This window comes from Mauremys reevesii, linkage group 1 (genome assembly GCF_016161935.1).
Source record: "Mauremys reevesii isolate NIE-2019 linkage group 1, ASM1616193v1, whole genome shotgun sequence".
NCBI lineage: Eukaryota > Metazoa > Chordata > Testudines > Geoemydidae > Mauremys > Mauremys reevesii.
In genome coordinates this window covers 48,623,601-48,639,333 of record NC_052623.1, presented here as the reverse complement: position 1 = coordinate 48,639,333, position 15,733 = coordinate 48,623,601, and the positions used below count along the sequence as shown (strand labels likewise).

General features: G+C 45.5%; 1 protein-coding gene across 5 annotated transcripts in view; it reads left to right on the top strand.

Annotated features, from left to right (window-relative positions):
* ATP8A2 (ATPase phospholipid transporting 8A2) overlaps positions 1–15,733 on the top strand; it is a 541,088-nt gene that overhangs the window by 69,362 nt on the left and 455,993 nt on the right. For 4 of the 5 annotated variants that reach the window (XM_039520502.1, XM_039520500.1, XM_039520499.1 and 1 more), the window contains 6 exons: positions 1,429–1,556; positions 4,217–4,328; positions 4,945–5,034; positions 6,384–6,549; positions 11,584–11,711; positions 13,064–13,141. In XM_039520502.1, coding sequence (XP_039376436.1) covers positions 1,429–1,556; positions 4,217–4,328; positions 4,945–5,034; positions 6,384–6,549; positions 11,584–11,711; positions 13,064–13,141 — 702 coding nt within the window. The remainder of the gene's footprint in view (positions 1–1,428; positions 1,557–4,216; positions 4,329–4,944; positions 5,035–6,383; positions 6,550–11,583; positions 11,712–13,063; positions 13,142–15,733) is intronic. The other variant, XM_039520497.1, reaches the window with a different exon arrangement.

Genomic DNA, 15,733 nt, shown 5'->3' with positions numbered 1-15,733 from the left:
CATTCTCAGGAAGGCTCACCAGGTGGAGCATAAGCTTCTCCTAAAGCCTATTGTTTTTCCTAATGGCCCATTACCTTGAATAGGCATTTTGCCTAGTGGGTGTCACCCAGGTGTGATTACATGTGAAATACAGATACGCAGTCAATATTCATAACTTCTGATACAAAAATGATACGTGCATACAAATATGATAATCATATTTAGCAAATCATAACTTTTCCAATGACAGCTCACGTGACCCATCTTGTACAAAATGCATCATAATAATGCCATTGCAACTTACAATTCATATTTGAAAACATTTATATTTGCCTCCATTTTAATTTTGTTTGAGAAAATGTGATTGTATCTACAGTCTGATACCAAGGACAGTAGTCTGGAGCGGAATCCTCTGCAGATTTTATTTATATATGGGTCACTGCATTTAAAAAATGTGGACCTGATTCTCCAACTGCCTTACAACATGGAGTCTCACATGAGCAAACAAGATGGAAAATGGGTTTATGGCAGTGATTTACACTCACTTTCCACTCCCTTCGCTCGAGGGTAACTTATGACACTAGGTAAAAAGCAGTGAAGAATCAGGCATGTGGTTTCTAAATTTCAGAAAATTGCCTGTTTGAGTATGGTGATACATATGATAAATTTTATACTGCCCTCCCAATAAACTAATACATTGGGTTAAATTCTTGGCTGCGCGTGCAGTCTGCACTGAGTGCAATAGGATGGGGGAGCTGCAAAGGAGCTGGATGCAATTTAAGTCAAAATTGGATGTGTTCATGAAAGAGATGCTCTAGGAATTATTTTGGGGAAGTTCTATAGCTTGTGCTATACAGGGGGGCAGACTAGATAACAATGATCCCTTCTGGCCTTGGAATCTATTAATCTGTGGTGAGTTAGCAATCACCCCTGAGCAAGGGCAGAGCATGGTTGTACTGCTCCAGGAGCAGCCCAGGAGGGAGTGTGTGACTTAGCATACATGTGTCAAGAAGCTACATTGCCCCATGTGGGAGGAGGGCAGAACCAAAGCTGCTCTCATTCCTTGTTTCTTCCCGCTCCCTCATGCCCACGTGTGCCAAGTGGGGGAGTGTAACAGCTCTGTGAAGCCTGTTTTCCATCCAGCACTATGGATGGTTGTAGAGGCAGCTGGCACAAGCTAGTAAGGAGGTGCCTTATGCCACTTTACTGCCTTGAGCGACCATGCAAGCTAGGGCAAAATCTGGTCCTTATTAAGTAAACAATTTCTGTGGGGCTTACAGAGCCCCTGAATCCCATAAGCAGCAGAAGCAGCTCGAGTACTAAGTCAATGTACTAAGCTATGCCTCTGTCTCTCATTTGTTGGGACAAATTATAGAACAACATGTGGAAAATTAAACTAACAAGGAAAGTTGATTTGACAGGCATCTCCTCTGGCTTGGTCTCTTGCAGGGGTTGACTCAAACTGCTAGTCTGCAGTCGAGAGAAGACTTGATGAAAGTGTCTGGGAAGATAGAATGTGAAGGACCCAACCGTCACCTCTATGACTTCATTGGAAACTTGCGCTTAGATGGCCAAAGGTATCAACTTCACTGAAAAATGACAGTTGTCTTCTGTTAAGAAATATGTCTTATGTGTATGTATGCACCGTGGCTTCTTTGGCAACATAGAACATAAAGGTATTTCTATGGGTGACTGCTAACTGGTGCATGAGCTGGATCATCAGCTAGTGTAAAATGGTGTAGCTCTATTGACTTCAATGGACAGTCTTTACCTTAAGTGGTAGAGGCCTGTGAGTTCTGGAACTAGAGGACCTGGGTTCAGTGTTCCCCCTAATTCTTCACACCCGTGTGCGGAATTAAGTTTGTTATATGTACCAATATGGAGGTGATGTGTGACACATCACCTTCATATCGGTGCACATAACAAAATTCATGTGGTGGGGGCAGGGCCGGCTTTACGAACGGCAGGGCCCGATTTGAAAACCCGGCGGCGGTCTGGGGCTTTGGCGGCACTTCAGCGGCGGGGGGTCCGCTCCGGGTCTTCCGCAGCACTGAAGGACCCCCTGCCTCCGAAATGCCACCGAAGACCCGAAGACACCCACCCCCCGCCACCAGGTGAGTAAAAAAATAAAAAAGACACCTAAGGCGTGGGGCCCTCTTTGGTGCAGGCGCGGGGCCCCATTCCGGGGAATAGGCTTAAAGCTGGCCTTGGGTGGGGGTGGGGCCAAGGGGTTCGGAGTGTGAGAGGGGGCTCAGGGCTGGGGCAGAGGGTTGGGGCACAGGGGTGTGAGGGCTCCAGCTGGGGGTGTGGGCTCTGGGGTGGGGCCATCAGTGAGGAGTTTGGGGTGCAGGAGGGGCTCCGGGGCTACAGCGGGGAGAGAGGACTCCCCCCAGCTCTCTCTCCCCGCGGCAGCACCTGGGCTGGGGGAGAGAGGCGCCTCTCCCTCATGCAGCAGCTCTGGGGCTGGGGCTGCAGGATAGGCACCCTCCCCCGGCCCCCGCAGGTCTGGGCTGGGGCTGGGTTCAGGGAGGGGAACCCCGGCCACGACAGGTCTGGGCCAGGGCTGGGTTCGGGGAGGGGTGTCCCGCGACAGGTCCGGGCCAGGGCTGGGTTTGGGGAGGGGTGCCCCGTGACAGGTCCAGGCTGCGGCTGGGTTCGGGCAGGGCTGCCCAGGTTCAGGGCTGGGCTGGGCTGCCTGGATTTGGCCCAGGGAAAGGGGGCCCCAACCGCAGCAGGTCTGGGCTGCGGCATAGTTGGGGTTGGGGGGGCCGTCCTGGTTGTGGCAGGTTGTATGCAAACTCTCTCCCCGCTGTAGACTAGGTTGGGGCTGGGGGAGGGGTGCCCCTCCCCCGGCCAGGGCCGCCCAGGGGGGCAAGAGGAGCAATTTGCCCCAGGCCCTGGGCCCCATTGGGGCCCCCACAAGCATATAGTATTCTGTAGTATTGCAACTTTTTTTTTATGGAAGAGGCCCCCGAAATTGCTTTGCCCCAGGCCCCCTGAATCCTCTGGGCAGCCCTGCTCCCGGCCACAGCAGGTCCCTCCCCCAAGGCGGGTTCCCTGAGCGCCTGTGCCGCACTAAATAGGCTGCTGCTCAGGTGTGTAGCTTACAGGGAATTTAGCCAGGATTCCTGTCTCACCTTTGCAAATGATGATTGTTTATTATGGGAGAAGTGATAGCCCCTTCATAGTTGAGCTAGCAACCACAGTTCCTTTTTAAGGGTAATTTAGATCCCTCTTGTAACTCTTACAAGAAAAAGTTTCCTGCTTCAGTTGTATAAATTCAAGTATTATAATCCATAGAAATTAAAGTGCTTTAAAAAGAAGGGGAAGTGTCATTATGCTCATTTTATAGGTGGGGAAACTAAGGCCTGGTCTACACTAGAAAATTGTCAGTTTAACTACGTTGCTCAGAGGTGTGAAAAATCCACACCTCTGACCAGTGTAGTTAAGCTGACCTAAGCCCCAGTGCAGACAGTGCTAGGTTGATGGAAGAATTCTTCCATTGACCAAGCTACCCGCCTGTCGGGGAGGCGGATTACCTACAGCGATGGGAGAACCCCTCCCATCAGCACAGATAGTGTCTACATTGAAGCGCAGCGATTCAGCCGTGCTGCTGTAGCATTTCAAGTGTAGACGCCCTCAGGCACAGAGAGATGAAATGCCTTGCCCCAGGTAACACAGCAGACTAGTGGCAGAGTTGAGAGTAGCACCTGACTCCCCTCTGACAGTCCACTGGATCCTGCTGCTGTCTGAAAATGTTGATTACTTAGAGACTAAGTACTTTTTGAGATTAAAAGTATTTTTAGTGGCTCATTTTTGAAAAGTTTGCCAATTGTCTCGTGCTGTTTATGTCCTTGTGTTTGCTCAACAGAAATCACATTAGCTGGGGTGTTATTTAGGGCAGTCTAGAGGCTGTTCTATAATATGCTGGATGCCAAACTGTGAACTGTAGCCAGCTCCTTTGCAGCTCCCCCACCTTGCTGCACTGTGCAGAGACTGGAACACAGTCGAGGAGTGAACTCAATGTATTTGTTTATGAGCAGTGGCAGATTAATGCTGGAGGTCCCTAAATATTCATTTCCTTCCAAGTGCTGGGTTTTGTAAATGATATGAAAGGGGAATAACCAAGAAAAGATGTGTGTTCATATAATGAAAAATAACTTTCTTGAATAGTTAGAGTATCTTCAGAGTCATTTCAAATATCTGTACTTATTTTTAATTTGTTCTTGGCTTCTAGTCCGGTTCCCATTGGGCCTGACCAGATCTTGCTGAGAGGTGCACAGCTTAGAAACACCCAATGGGTCCTAGGAATTGTTGTGTACACAGGACATGACACAAAGCTCATGCAGGTAAAATGGATTGGAAATAATATCTCGTGTGTGTTTTGATGGAAATCGGTATTCTCTGTTTCTGTATTCTGCCTGTCCTTATGAGTTGATTATGCAAAATTAAGTGTTGGTCATTATATTTGTAATGCAGTAGCATCCAGAAGCCTCGAGTGAGATTGGGACTCCACAGTGCTGGGTGCAGTATGTGCTCTTAGTACCAGCTAGGAGGAGCTTACAACATACATTTTTTATATGATGAAGGTTAAGATTTTGTCATAGTTATTTTTAGTAAAAGTCACAGACAGGTCACAGTCAATACACAATAATTCATGGAAGCCTGAGCCCTGCTGCCCAAATGGGGGCAGGGAGTGACAGCTTGAGCCCCGCTGCCCAGGACTCACCGTGCCGCAAAGGGCTGATGGCCCTGCCTCATGGAGCTGACAGCTGAAGTCCCGTTGCCTGGGGCTGAAATCGCGGAGATCGCCAAAATTCATGGAACCTATGACCTCCATGACAGACTCGTATCCTTATACATGCTATATAGTACTGACACTTTTAAATCTAAATTTAAGTAAGTGCCACTGCAGCCTTCCCAGAGCACCATAGTAATGCAAGCTTTTCCATGACTCTCATGCAGAACAGAGAAGTAACAAGGAGAAGTAATGTCATCTGTGACTCTGCAGTACACCCCTGGTCACTTTCTGGAACAAGCAATCTTCTGTGGGCTGTAATCTTGGAAGAAATTATCTACTTCTAGAACAATAAATCCAGTTAAAATCTTTCCATACATTAATATGTGCCCTGATCCTGCAAGTAGTTCTGTTCAGCCAGGTTCCATCAGACTTTAGTTCAGCTCTTTTACGTTTTAAGGCTGTAAAAGAGAACTATACTTGTCTGCTGTTGAACCGTGTCTAAAAACTTGCAGTGCACAAGAGCGGAGGGGAGGATTTAGGGAGCATTTTCCCCCTTAGAGCCCTGTGCAGAAACTAGAGAAAATTGCAATCCTTGCATTCTTTTGAGGGCAGTAACTGCTGCTCTCTGGTAGTGTTCCCCTGGGAGCTAGACTAGGGGTGGGCAAACTCTGGCCTGGGGGCTGCATCTGGCCCTCCAGGCGTTTTAATCCGGTCCTTGAGCCCCCGCTGGGGAGCGGGATCTGGGACTTGCCCCACTCTGGTGCTCCAGCTGGGGAGCGGGGTCTGGGGCTTGTCCTGCTCCATGCAGCTCCCAGAAGCAGCGGCAAGTCTCCGCTCTGGCTCCTACACATAGGGGCAGCCAGGGGGCTCTGCACGCTGCTCCCACCCCAAGTGCTGCCCCCGCAGCTCCCATTGGCTGGGAACCGCAGCCAATAGGAGCTGCAGGGGTGGTGCCTGCGGACAGGGCAGCGCGCAGAGCCGCCTGGCTGTGCCTCTGCTGCTTGAGGTAAGCACCACCCAGAGCCTGCACCCCTGACCCCCTCCTGTGCCCCAACCCCCTGTCCCAATCCTGGTCCCAGCCCAGAGCACCCTCCTGCACCCTGAACTCCTCATTCCTGGTGCCACCCCAGAGCCTGCACCCCCAGCCAGAGCCCTCACCCGCTCCTGCACCCCAGCTCCCAATTTAGTGAGCATTCATGGCCTGCCATACAATTTCCATACCCAGATGTGGCCCTCGGGCCATAAAGTTTGCCCATGCCTGAGCTAGACCCTCAGAGGTAGGGATGTGGCCTTGTTCTTACCTGCCTTGGCCATCAGAGTGGGATGAATAGGCTGGAGGGAGTATGCTGAGCCCCCAGAAGAGATTGAGCATAGTACATGTCCCCTATGTCTGACTCACAACAGTAGTCTGTGTATGTGTATAATACCACCTAGTCATAGACTTCGCATAAATAAAATATTTAACTGGCTGGGGATGGAGTTTGAGAACAAAGTAGCTAAGTCCACAGTTTTAAGACTGAAAATTAACTGTGCACAGAAGAACTAAGGAGAACAGTCCCATCTTTGTAGTTATTGTAATATTATTTAGCAGTTTTTCTCACCATTTGCTGTTGTTATTACCATACTTAAACCAAGTCTCAAGGCTGTTTCTGCTTTTGTTCAGAATTCAACCAAAGCCCCTTTGAAGAGGTCAAATGTGGAGAAGGTGACCAACATGCAGATTCTGGTTTTATTCTGCATCCTTCTGGTCATGGCCCTTGTGAGTTCTGTGGGTGCCTTACTATGGAACAGAACACATGGCGAAGTCATCTGGTACCTTGGCTCAAATGGTGAGAGTTTGATTGCAGGTGGCCCATTGTCTATGTGTTAAAACAGTGAGAGCTCATAACGTTTGAGGATTCTACGGAGCATGCCAGGCCATTTATCTTTGCCAAATAAATGCAGAAAGGAGGCCCATAAATAAAAATCAAAGCCAGCAGCTAACTTTATTTGACAATGTATTCTAGAAACAGACTGCAGTAACTGCGGAGCCCAGCTTGCCTGCGAATGTGCTGTTGAGGGTTGCAAGATGTTCCCCCCTCCCAAGGTCTGAGAATGCTGCTAGGCAGCTGTCCAAAAATAAAGGGGGATCATAGACTATCAGGGTTGGAAAGGACCTCAGGAGGTCATCTAGTCCAACCCCCTGCTCAAAGCAGGACCAATCCCCAGACAGCTTTTTACCCCAGATCCCTAAATGGCCCCCTCAAGGACTGAACTCACAACCCTGGGTTTAGCAGGCCAATGCTCAAACCACTGATGGAGAGTCAAATGCCAGGTGCCTCATACAGCAGTGCAAAATGCCACTCAAAGATGATCAAAAGGCTCTTTATTTCAGTTATGAAAAATTGTTTGGGGCAGTGTAACTTACTGAATTGGGTACAGGATTTGTATTGTCAGCCTCCTTTCTGTCGATCAATCCTTTTGTCTACATACTTCAGCCACAACCTCTTTTCCAGGGGCGGCTCTAGGCACCAGCTAAACAAGCAGGTGCCTAGGGCGCGTAAATAGAGGGGCGCGAAATGGGCGCACACCAAGAAGCGCCCCTCTCTGCAGCCGGGGGGGGCGCTCCAGCTCTCCCCTGGGGGGGGGGGGGGGGGGTTGCTTGCGGAGGAAAGGGGGGCCGGCCGCGCAGCCTGCCGCTGCAGAGAGAGGGGGCCTTCTCCTCCGCTTCCGCCCGCTCCCGCCGGGGCCTCCTCTCTCTGCCCAGCTGGGAAGGGGGCGCGGCGCGCCCGCGCGCGCAGCTCCGCCGCGTCCGGCCGGGCCCGGCGCTGTTCTGCCTGGGCTGAAGCCACAACCTCTTTTCACTAGATCCTAGGCTGGTGTGAAGTGTCATAACTCCACTGACTTTAATTTTATGCTGATTTATGTCAGCTGAGGATCTGTCCCTCTGTGTTTTAGTTAGCCCATCTATTAATTGGAGCTGATGATCTCCCCTATATGGATATCCTGAAGATTAATGTTCACACATTAAGTATTATTGCTGTCTTTATATTTGCTGGACCAGGATGTTCTAGCTTACAACAGATGGGTAATTTTGCAATTGCAAAACTCTGATCCTGTATAGTGTGTGTGTTTTATTGAAGGACTCCATTTTACTTCCATTTTGCTACCTGTATTTACTTATGAGATTAAATAGTAACACAAAGATACGAATATTGTGAAAACGCTTCAAGATAGAATATAAATTATTCTGCAGGAGAGAGATTTTTGGCATTTCAATTTATATTACAATCAGTTACAAAATGTGTCAGACATTGGCTATTGTGTTACTGACACTATCTTAGGATGCAGACCTAAATAAATAAATGTCACTGGAATTGTGTAAATCTTTTACTGGTAGTGGTAAAACTGCTGGCAATGGCTGAGCTGTCGTCTGTTTCAGATGAACTGCAGTTATGGTACCTTTACTGAAAAAGATCCAGTCTTTGAGGAGGAGTGGAGTGGCATTGATAGCAGGCTATATAGATCTCAGGACCCATTCTTCATTGAACTAGCTTTGACTTCAGTTTATGGCAATCATGTTTTTTCCATTTTAATCACTGTTACTGCTACTAGAGGTTGTTTTTTTTTTAAAAGAGTGTTGCCAGATTTAATAAAAATTCTACACAGGAAAAATATGAAACACAAGATATGTAAATGACTGGAAGAAGCAGTGATGAAGAGAAACAAATGAAATATGATTTGTAATGGAGAATACTCAAAAGTTATAGGACTGATCTCACAAACTGGTGTAAATTGAGAATAACTTTGCTGAAATGAATGTAGTATCATTCCTGAAAAACAGGTATAACTGAAGTCAATATATTGTCTCACCTAGGGAGATGCATTTTCAAAGCAGTCTCATGAGTTACACATCGAACCAGTCATTCTTTCTTATTGTCAGAAAAGGGGAATATACTTTATTCTTTCAGAACCAAAACTTCAAACCTGGGTGCCTAACCAGAGTGCCTAATTCTCACAAATGTCTCGGTAGAAAAAAACTTCTTTGCCCACTCAGCTTGCCTCTTGGTTTTCCTTAGAGACTGATCCAAGCTGCAGAAAAGTCTTCTCATATCTGGATTTTAAACACTCCCAAGTTCAGAAGCATTGGGACCCAGATTTTGGTTCAGCCTGGCATAAATATTGAGACATTTAAAAAATTAGATTTAAACTAGGTTTCAAAGCTTCTGAGAGTTCAGGAGTGTTCATCTCTGGCTCTCACCTCTGCCTCTTCATTTTTTTCTCAGATTCATTTGCCTGGATTCTTCAGTTCCCAGACTCTTAAATGACTGTTTTTCTTAAGCTCATTTATACTGGTTACTTCTATGCATTTATTTGGGCAACTTATCTAGCATATTCACTGCTGGTAAAACCATTTTATTTGGATACCTTATTTAGTTTTAATTACACATCTCCTTGATTGTGATCTTTTTTCAGTTCTCACCGGAGTGAATAGTTTACTGAACTTGCCAACACTGGAAGCTATAAATACATATGTTTGGTGAAAATATTTGGGACACATCTTCTAACTCTATTGAAATATGTGGAACAAAACCAGCTTTTTGGAGAGGCAGAGTGAAAATGTGCTGCTAGAAATAATATCTGGAGCTCTTCAGTGGGGACAGATAGCGTGTATACAGGATTACCAGATCCCTTTGGACTGTAATATGGAATATTGCACTTCTAGTAACCATCTTACAGAGCTAAGAATAAACTCAGTTACTCAGAAATCTGCAGCTTGAGGTCTTCAAACCACAATTTGAGGACTTCAATAACTCAGACATAGGTTAGGGGTTTGTTATAGAAGTGGATGGGTGAGATTCTGTGGCCTGCATTGTGCAGGAGGTCAGACTAGATGATCATAATGGTCCCTTCTGATCTTAAAGTCTATGAGTCTATAAATCTAAATCTCATGTTTCACACAGTGTGCACATAGCACAGCTAGCCTTTCCCCTTTTATGAAGTCGATGTAATATGTGTAGGGCCCTGCCAAATTCATAGGCCATTTTGGTCAATTTCAGGGCCATAGGATTTTAAAAATTGTAAATTTCATGATTTCAGCTATTTAAATCTGAAATGTCACGGTGTTGTCATTGTAGGAGTCCTGACCCAAAAAGGAGTTGTGGTGGGTGGGGGGGTCACAAGGTTATTGTAGGGGGGGTCACTGTACTGCTCCCCTTACTTCTGCACTGTTGCTGGTGGCGGCGCTGCCCTCAGAGCTGGGAATCTGGATTTGGTATTGCCACCTTTACTTCTGCACTGCTGCCTGCAGAGCTGGGCCCTCAGTCAGCAGCCACCACTCTTTGGCCGCCCAGCTCTGAAGGCAGCAGCACAGAAGTAAGCGTGGCATGATACGCTGTTGCCACCCTTAGTTCTGCGCTGCTGCTGGTGGGGCGCTGCCTTGAGAGCTGGATGCCCGGCCAACAGTCGTCGCTCTCCAGTCACCCAGTTCTGAAGGCAGTGCAGAAGTAATGGTGGCAATTCTGTGACCCCCTTAAAATAATCCCCTACAAATCCCTTTTGGGTCAGGACCCCGAATTTGAGAAACACTGGTCTCCCCCATGAAGTCTGTATAGTATAGGGTAAAAGCACACAAAAGATCAAATTTCACAGCGAGGACACCAGATTTCACGGTCTATGACGTGTTTTTCATGGCCGTGAATTTGGTAAGACCCTAAATATGTGTATGTATATATAAATTTTAAAAAACACCTCTGCAATTTCTAGGCACCCTATGTGTAATTAATATTACAGTAAAACCCAAGCAGCATTAGAATAATCATTCAACAAGGAACTTTGCCAGTCAGCCACCTCTTCACCTCTTTGTCGCTCTGGGAAGACTATCCTCAGCCCTTCCCCAAAGTGCCCTCAAACAGAAGTGTTTTGCAGTGTGCCTGGAAGGTCACCAGATTCAGGCTATTTTGGATCAAGTAGGGGGGAGCAAATTCAGGAGGTCTTACAGCAGATGCCCTGGCAGCAGCCCCGTCATATATGAATATTTTGTTACAATATTGGGAGAATTTCAAACCAGCTCCGATCTTTTATTGGTCTAGAAAATAACTTCTGTCCCATATTTAGACATTGTAGGTAAAAAGTCTTCTTTTGTTTATCATCTTTAAAAACAACACATTGGGTGAGATTTTCACTTTTCAGTTCTATTTTATTCTATTCAGGTTCTTACACCGTGCTATCTGAGCACTTGTTATGGCAGGGGAACTGGGATAAAGAAGTTCTGTGCACCGTGACAACTCCTGGGGGCATTGTATCTGAGGCAGTCAGAATGGGCTTGATTCTGATCTCCATTGAACCATTTTTTACATTGATTTGCAGAAAGTTAACTGGAGTTTGTCCTGAATTTCTACTGGTGTAAGTGAGATCAGGATAAGGACCATGGTATCCAGGATTGCACACAAACAGCATTGTCTACAACCTTCAACAGAATGAAGCATGCTGGCAGGAGTGGAGTGGGGCAGGGCCATGACCTGGATTCAGTTTTGCCCTACCCATTGCTAGCATTGCTTTCTGCACTGGAATTTTGTGTGCCATGAAAGCAAGAAGCAAGATTTTGTTTGGCTCCTGTGTACGGGCACAAGGTAGAAGGAAAATGCCTTAAGCCCTCACCTACCCACATGAGGGTAGGCACAATCTAGCCCTTTTCAATAAATGGAATAAAGTCAACAAACTGAAAAGGTCTGTTTTGCAGAGAGAAAACAGATGTTCATCTATGTATGCCATTGGTTTAAAATGGGAACTCTCCACAGTATTAACACTGTAAAAATGCATAGATGATTGAATACAAACACGTGCCTTGTTAGTGACCTTATCCTATACCTTTTGGTCCACAGAAGAGCTCTATGTCAATTTTGGATACAATCTGCTGACATTCATAATCTTGTACAACAACCTCATTCCCATCAGTCTTCTGGTGACCCTGGAAGTCGTCAAGTTTACTCAGGCTCTTTTTATAAACTGGGTAAGTAGCAAGAACAAAAAGTTGGTTAATAAATTGTGGTTTTGAATGTCACATTGGTGTAAAACCCTTAAAATTAAATTTGTCACCTTTTTGTCAGTGTCTCTTTAGTTACTGCCTTTGGCAAGACCAGTTAATAGTTCAGTGAATCTGTTCAATGCTAGTTTACTGGTCCATGCTACCAGGGCTTGAAAACACCACTTGCCTGTAGAAAGGTTTCATGCATGAGTGCCATCCACTTCTGCAGTTTCTAAGCTTCCATTAGAAAAAAAAAACTTTTAGCGCTTTTGGTTGCTAGGAAAGCCTTCTGAACACGAAATGAGTGTGAACAGGTAGTGTCATCTTCCTGAGCCTTTTGGCAAACAGTTGTAGTGACTCTTCTGCAACTCATAGGTTTCCTAAGATTCAGCAGAGTGAAAAAGCACCAGTATCTTGTCATTTTTTTCAGTTATCCTATTCAGAACCCTAGGGGCCACTGTGAAAGTAAAACATGGTCAGGTCACTTTCAGTCTGGTGGTGCTTGAGCTGCAATGTTTGTCCACAGAGTGCAGGTTGGGAGTGGCTAATGTAACTAAATAGTGACGTCACTGGTCAGGTAAGGAACTGAAGTGGTGGTTTTCATATGGATTCCCGTTCAGTCCCCTTGGGCATAAAGATGATGGCTGTGATGTGCCTGGAGGGTGTAAAGTTGGGGGAAATGTATCATGTGCATCTGCCTGGGTGCGTGCATGTGTACAACCTCAGGGCTTCAACGTGGCTGTAGAAGAAGACCCCTAAAAAAGATAATCCCAGATGAAGTTACATTTATTTTGCCTATGAGATTTTTATGTGAGTATAACTGAATCATTTCCAAGCTGAGTCATCTGGAAAATTGCTTCTCGGATTACTGGCACATGCAGTAGCTATTTTTGCAATGTATTCCAATTAAATGCAATGATATAAACAGAACTGGTTGTAGTATAGGTGAGCAGTTTTTCTGTTTAGAAGTGAGGTCTGGACTACAGTAGTTTAGTGACTTTTAACTATTTGTCTTCTGGGTAGAATTATTGATATCCCGTAAAAGAATTTTCCCTGTGTTAAGACTCCTGACCCTTTTTGTGCATTGAGCTGAACGTGCAGCAAAGGAAATGCCAATGTTTTTTAATAGGTGTCATTTTCAAGATGTCTAATACACAGATACATTTGAGAGACAAACTGTTGTTCTCCAAGGGACCATATTCTGCTTTTGTTCTACAGCAGCACTCCCATTGGCGTGGCTGAAAGTCATGTGGGCAGCAAATGCAGTATGTTGCCTGAAGAGACTTAAACTGTTGATTAAACTGTATATCTTAGGTCTGTTTTCATTTTTCTTTCAGGACATAGATATGTATTATCAAGAAACAGATACACCTGCAATGGCCAGAACTTCAAACCTTAATGAGGAGCTTGGGCAGGTGAGAGAACCTCATTGGGAATATTGTACTTGTCATATAACTTAGGAGAAACACATGAAAAGGTACCATAAAAGTCAACAATTTTCTTTAAATAATTATAGGCTTTTCTCTGGTCCACCTCAATGTAATATCTGACCCTGAGATAGGGAAGCTCTGTTTTACAGGTAGATAATTGTGCTGCACAGCAAGATAAAGTGACTTGTCCAAGGTCACTTAATTCTGGACTCTGACACATCCCTGGTCTAGACTGGGGTGGGGGGTCGACCTAAGATACGCCGACTTCAGCTACATGAATAGCGTAGCTGAAGTCGGCGTATCTTAGGTCGACTTACCTGGCTGTGAGGACGGCGGCGAGTCGACCGCTGCCGCTCTCCCATTGACTCTGCTTCCGCCTCTTGCATTTTCCTGATGGCTACCCCTAGATAAAGTTCCTTCCCACTCTTAGATGGAGACATGGAATCTGGTGGTGAAAGAGGTTCTATGTTTTTGTTTGTTAAAATGCATATCGATCTGTCCCTGCCTACCTTTGTTGTCAAAGAATGGCCACTTGACTGGTTAACTTTGATGACACCTGGCTAGAGGTGTCAGCTTGTCCTTTGTCTTTGATAAACAGGCTTACCCCTTCCCCAGACGTGACTGATGAACACATTTCCATCATCATCTCAGCTTATCTTCATAACTTTACATATAATGTTGCTACCCACATTTCACCACGGTATTATTGACCAGAGTTATTAGCTTTCAAATGATACCTGTCAAAGCATATTTTGTACAAAGATTGTTACAGTAGTGTGAAGGGTTTTAATACAGGGGTGCATTCAGTCAGTATTCTTTCCATTAATTTCTGTAGGAGCTGCTGAAGTGTATTTGAGGGCACAGTTTGGTCTAAAGTGTTGCCTCAGTTTTTATTAAGGTCTGTTTTGGAACATCATAAACCTACTCTGAGTCTGCAGGCTCGTACATGTGCCTCCATTGTCCTGCAGACACACCGATTGCATGCAATCTATTGAGATATGAGATATTGAACACTGGTGGGTGTGGTTAACAGCTCTCAATTTTGGAAACCAGGTTGGGGGAGGGGCTGTTTCTTCCCTCCTTGACCTCTCTGCAGAGTATTTGCTAGAGATGAAAGATTCATAGATTTAATGCCAAAAGGAGTCATTATGCTCATCTTAGTTCCACCTCCTGTGTAACGCAGACCGTAGAATTTCACCTGGTAATTCCTGCATCAAGCACCATAACTTGCAGTTGAACAACAGCATTTCTTTTTAGAAAGATGGTGACTTTTTATCTCAGGTCAGTAGATGCATGATTTTATCCCAAAGCTTTCATTCTAATTCAGAATTCTGGATCTCTGATTAAATTGTTCATTAAATCCTAGCTGTACCTTCCAACTCCCTATAACACCAGGTGCAAATGTTGTACTCTTTATTCTGCAACAAGGAAAATAGAAGGACATTAGTGAATCTCTCTTCATCCAATTGAGTCATTCCTGAACTGGATGAAGAGCAAGTCAGTGTCACGGTTGGGTCGTGGGCAGCCAAACCTAATAGTAGGAGCCAGAGTCCACAGTCACAAGACAGGAGTCAAGAATCAATTGGTTTGGAATACTGGGAGGTCAGAAGCAGGAGACAAACTGGTGATCAGAACAAGAGACAGGTCAAGTCAGGATACCAGTGGGTCAGAGGTAGGCAACAAACTGAAGGTCAGAAACCACAAGTCAGATGCCCCGAGTAAAGGCAGGTCAGAATGCCAAGGGATCAAGCCAGGGAAGCATAAGCAGGTAGTAGGAGCTGGTAGCAGGAAGCACAAGGCCATAGTCTAAAGCAAGGCAGAGCCCACTTGTTCAGATGGCCTCCTGGTCCTGCTGTTGGCTTAAGTAGGGTCAGTAGGCCAATCAGCAGCTCTAGGACTCCACCAATCCGGCCTCAGGGATGGCGCCTCCCACAGGGGCTGGGCTTCATGGATCTCAGGTAAGCTGTTGCCAGTAACTGCCAAGTGAAGAGCTGGCATGAAGCTGCTTCCATGAACCTTGCTGGTCCAGGTTTGAACCCTGTGGAGTCATTACACTTGCATTCTTACAGGAGCATTTATTGTAAGCCCTTCAGGGCAGGGACCATCTGTTTTGTTGTGTTTGTACAGGAACTAGCACATTGAGGTCCTGGTCCATGACTAGAGCTCCTCGGTGCAATGATAATACAAATAATTAGTGATAATAATAATTAACAATATCTCAACCTGTTCTAGTTAAAGTCTAAAATATGTGTGGTTGCTCAGAACTTTTCTGTACAATTCCGAGTAACAAATAGAATATTTTTTAGAGTTAAGGAACTTCCCAATCAACTTTCCCAAAATAAAATTCCAGAAAATGTGGAGACCTTACAGGCAGAATTTCTATTGTAACATTAAAAAATGATGATCACTGTTAGATATGTATAGTCATTATCTACTTTTTAACATGCCAAATCTGTACATTGAAAATTTATAATGGACCTTTTTTTCTAAAGCCCTTTCCCAGCAGAGTCCTAGGCTTCTGCATAACAGATTTACTGAAAGCACAGTTTTTAACAGATTGGTTGACATTGTTTTTCC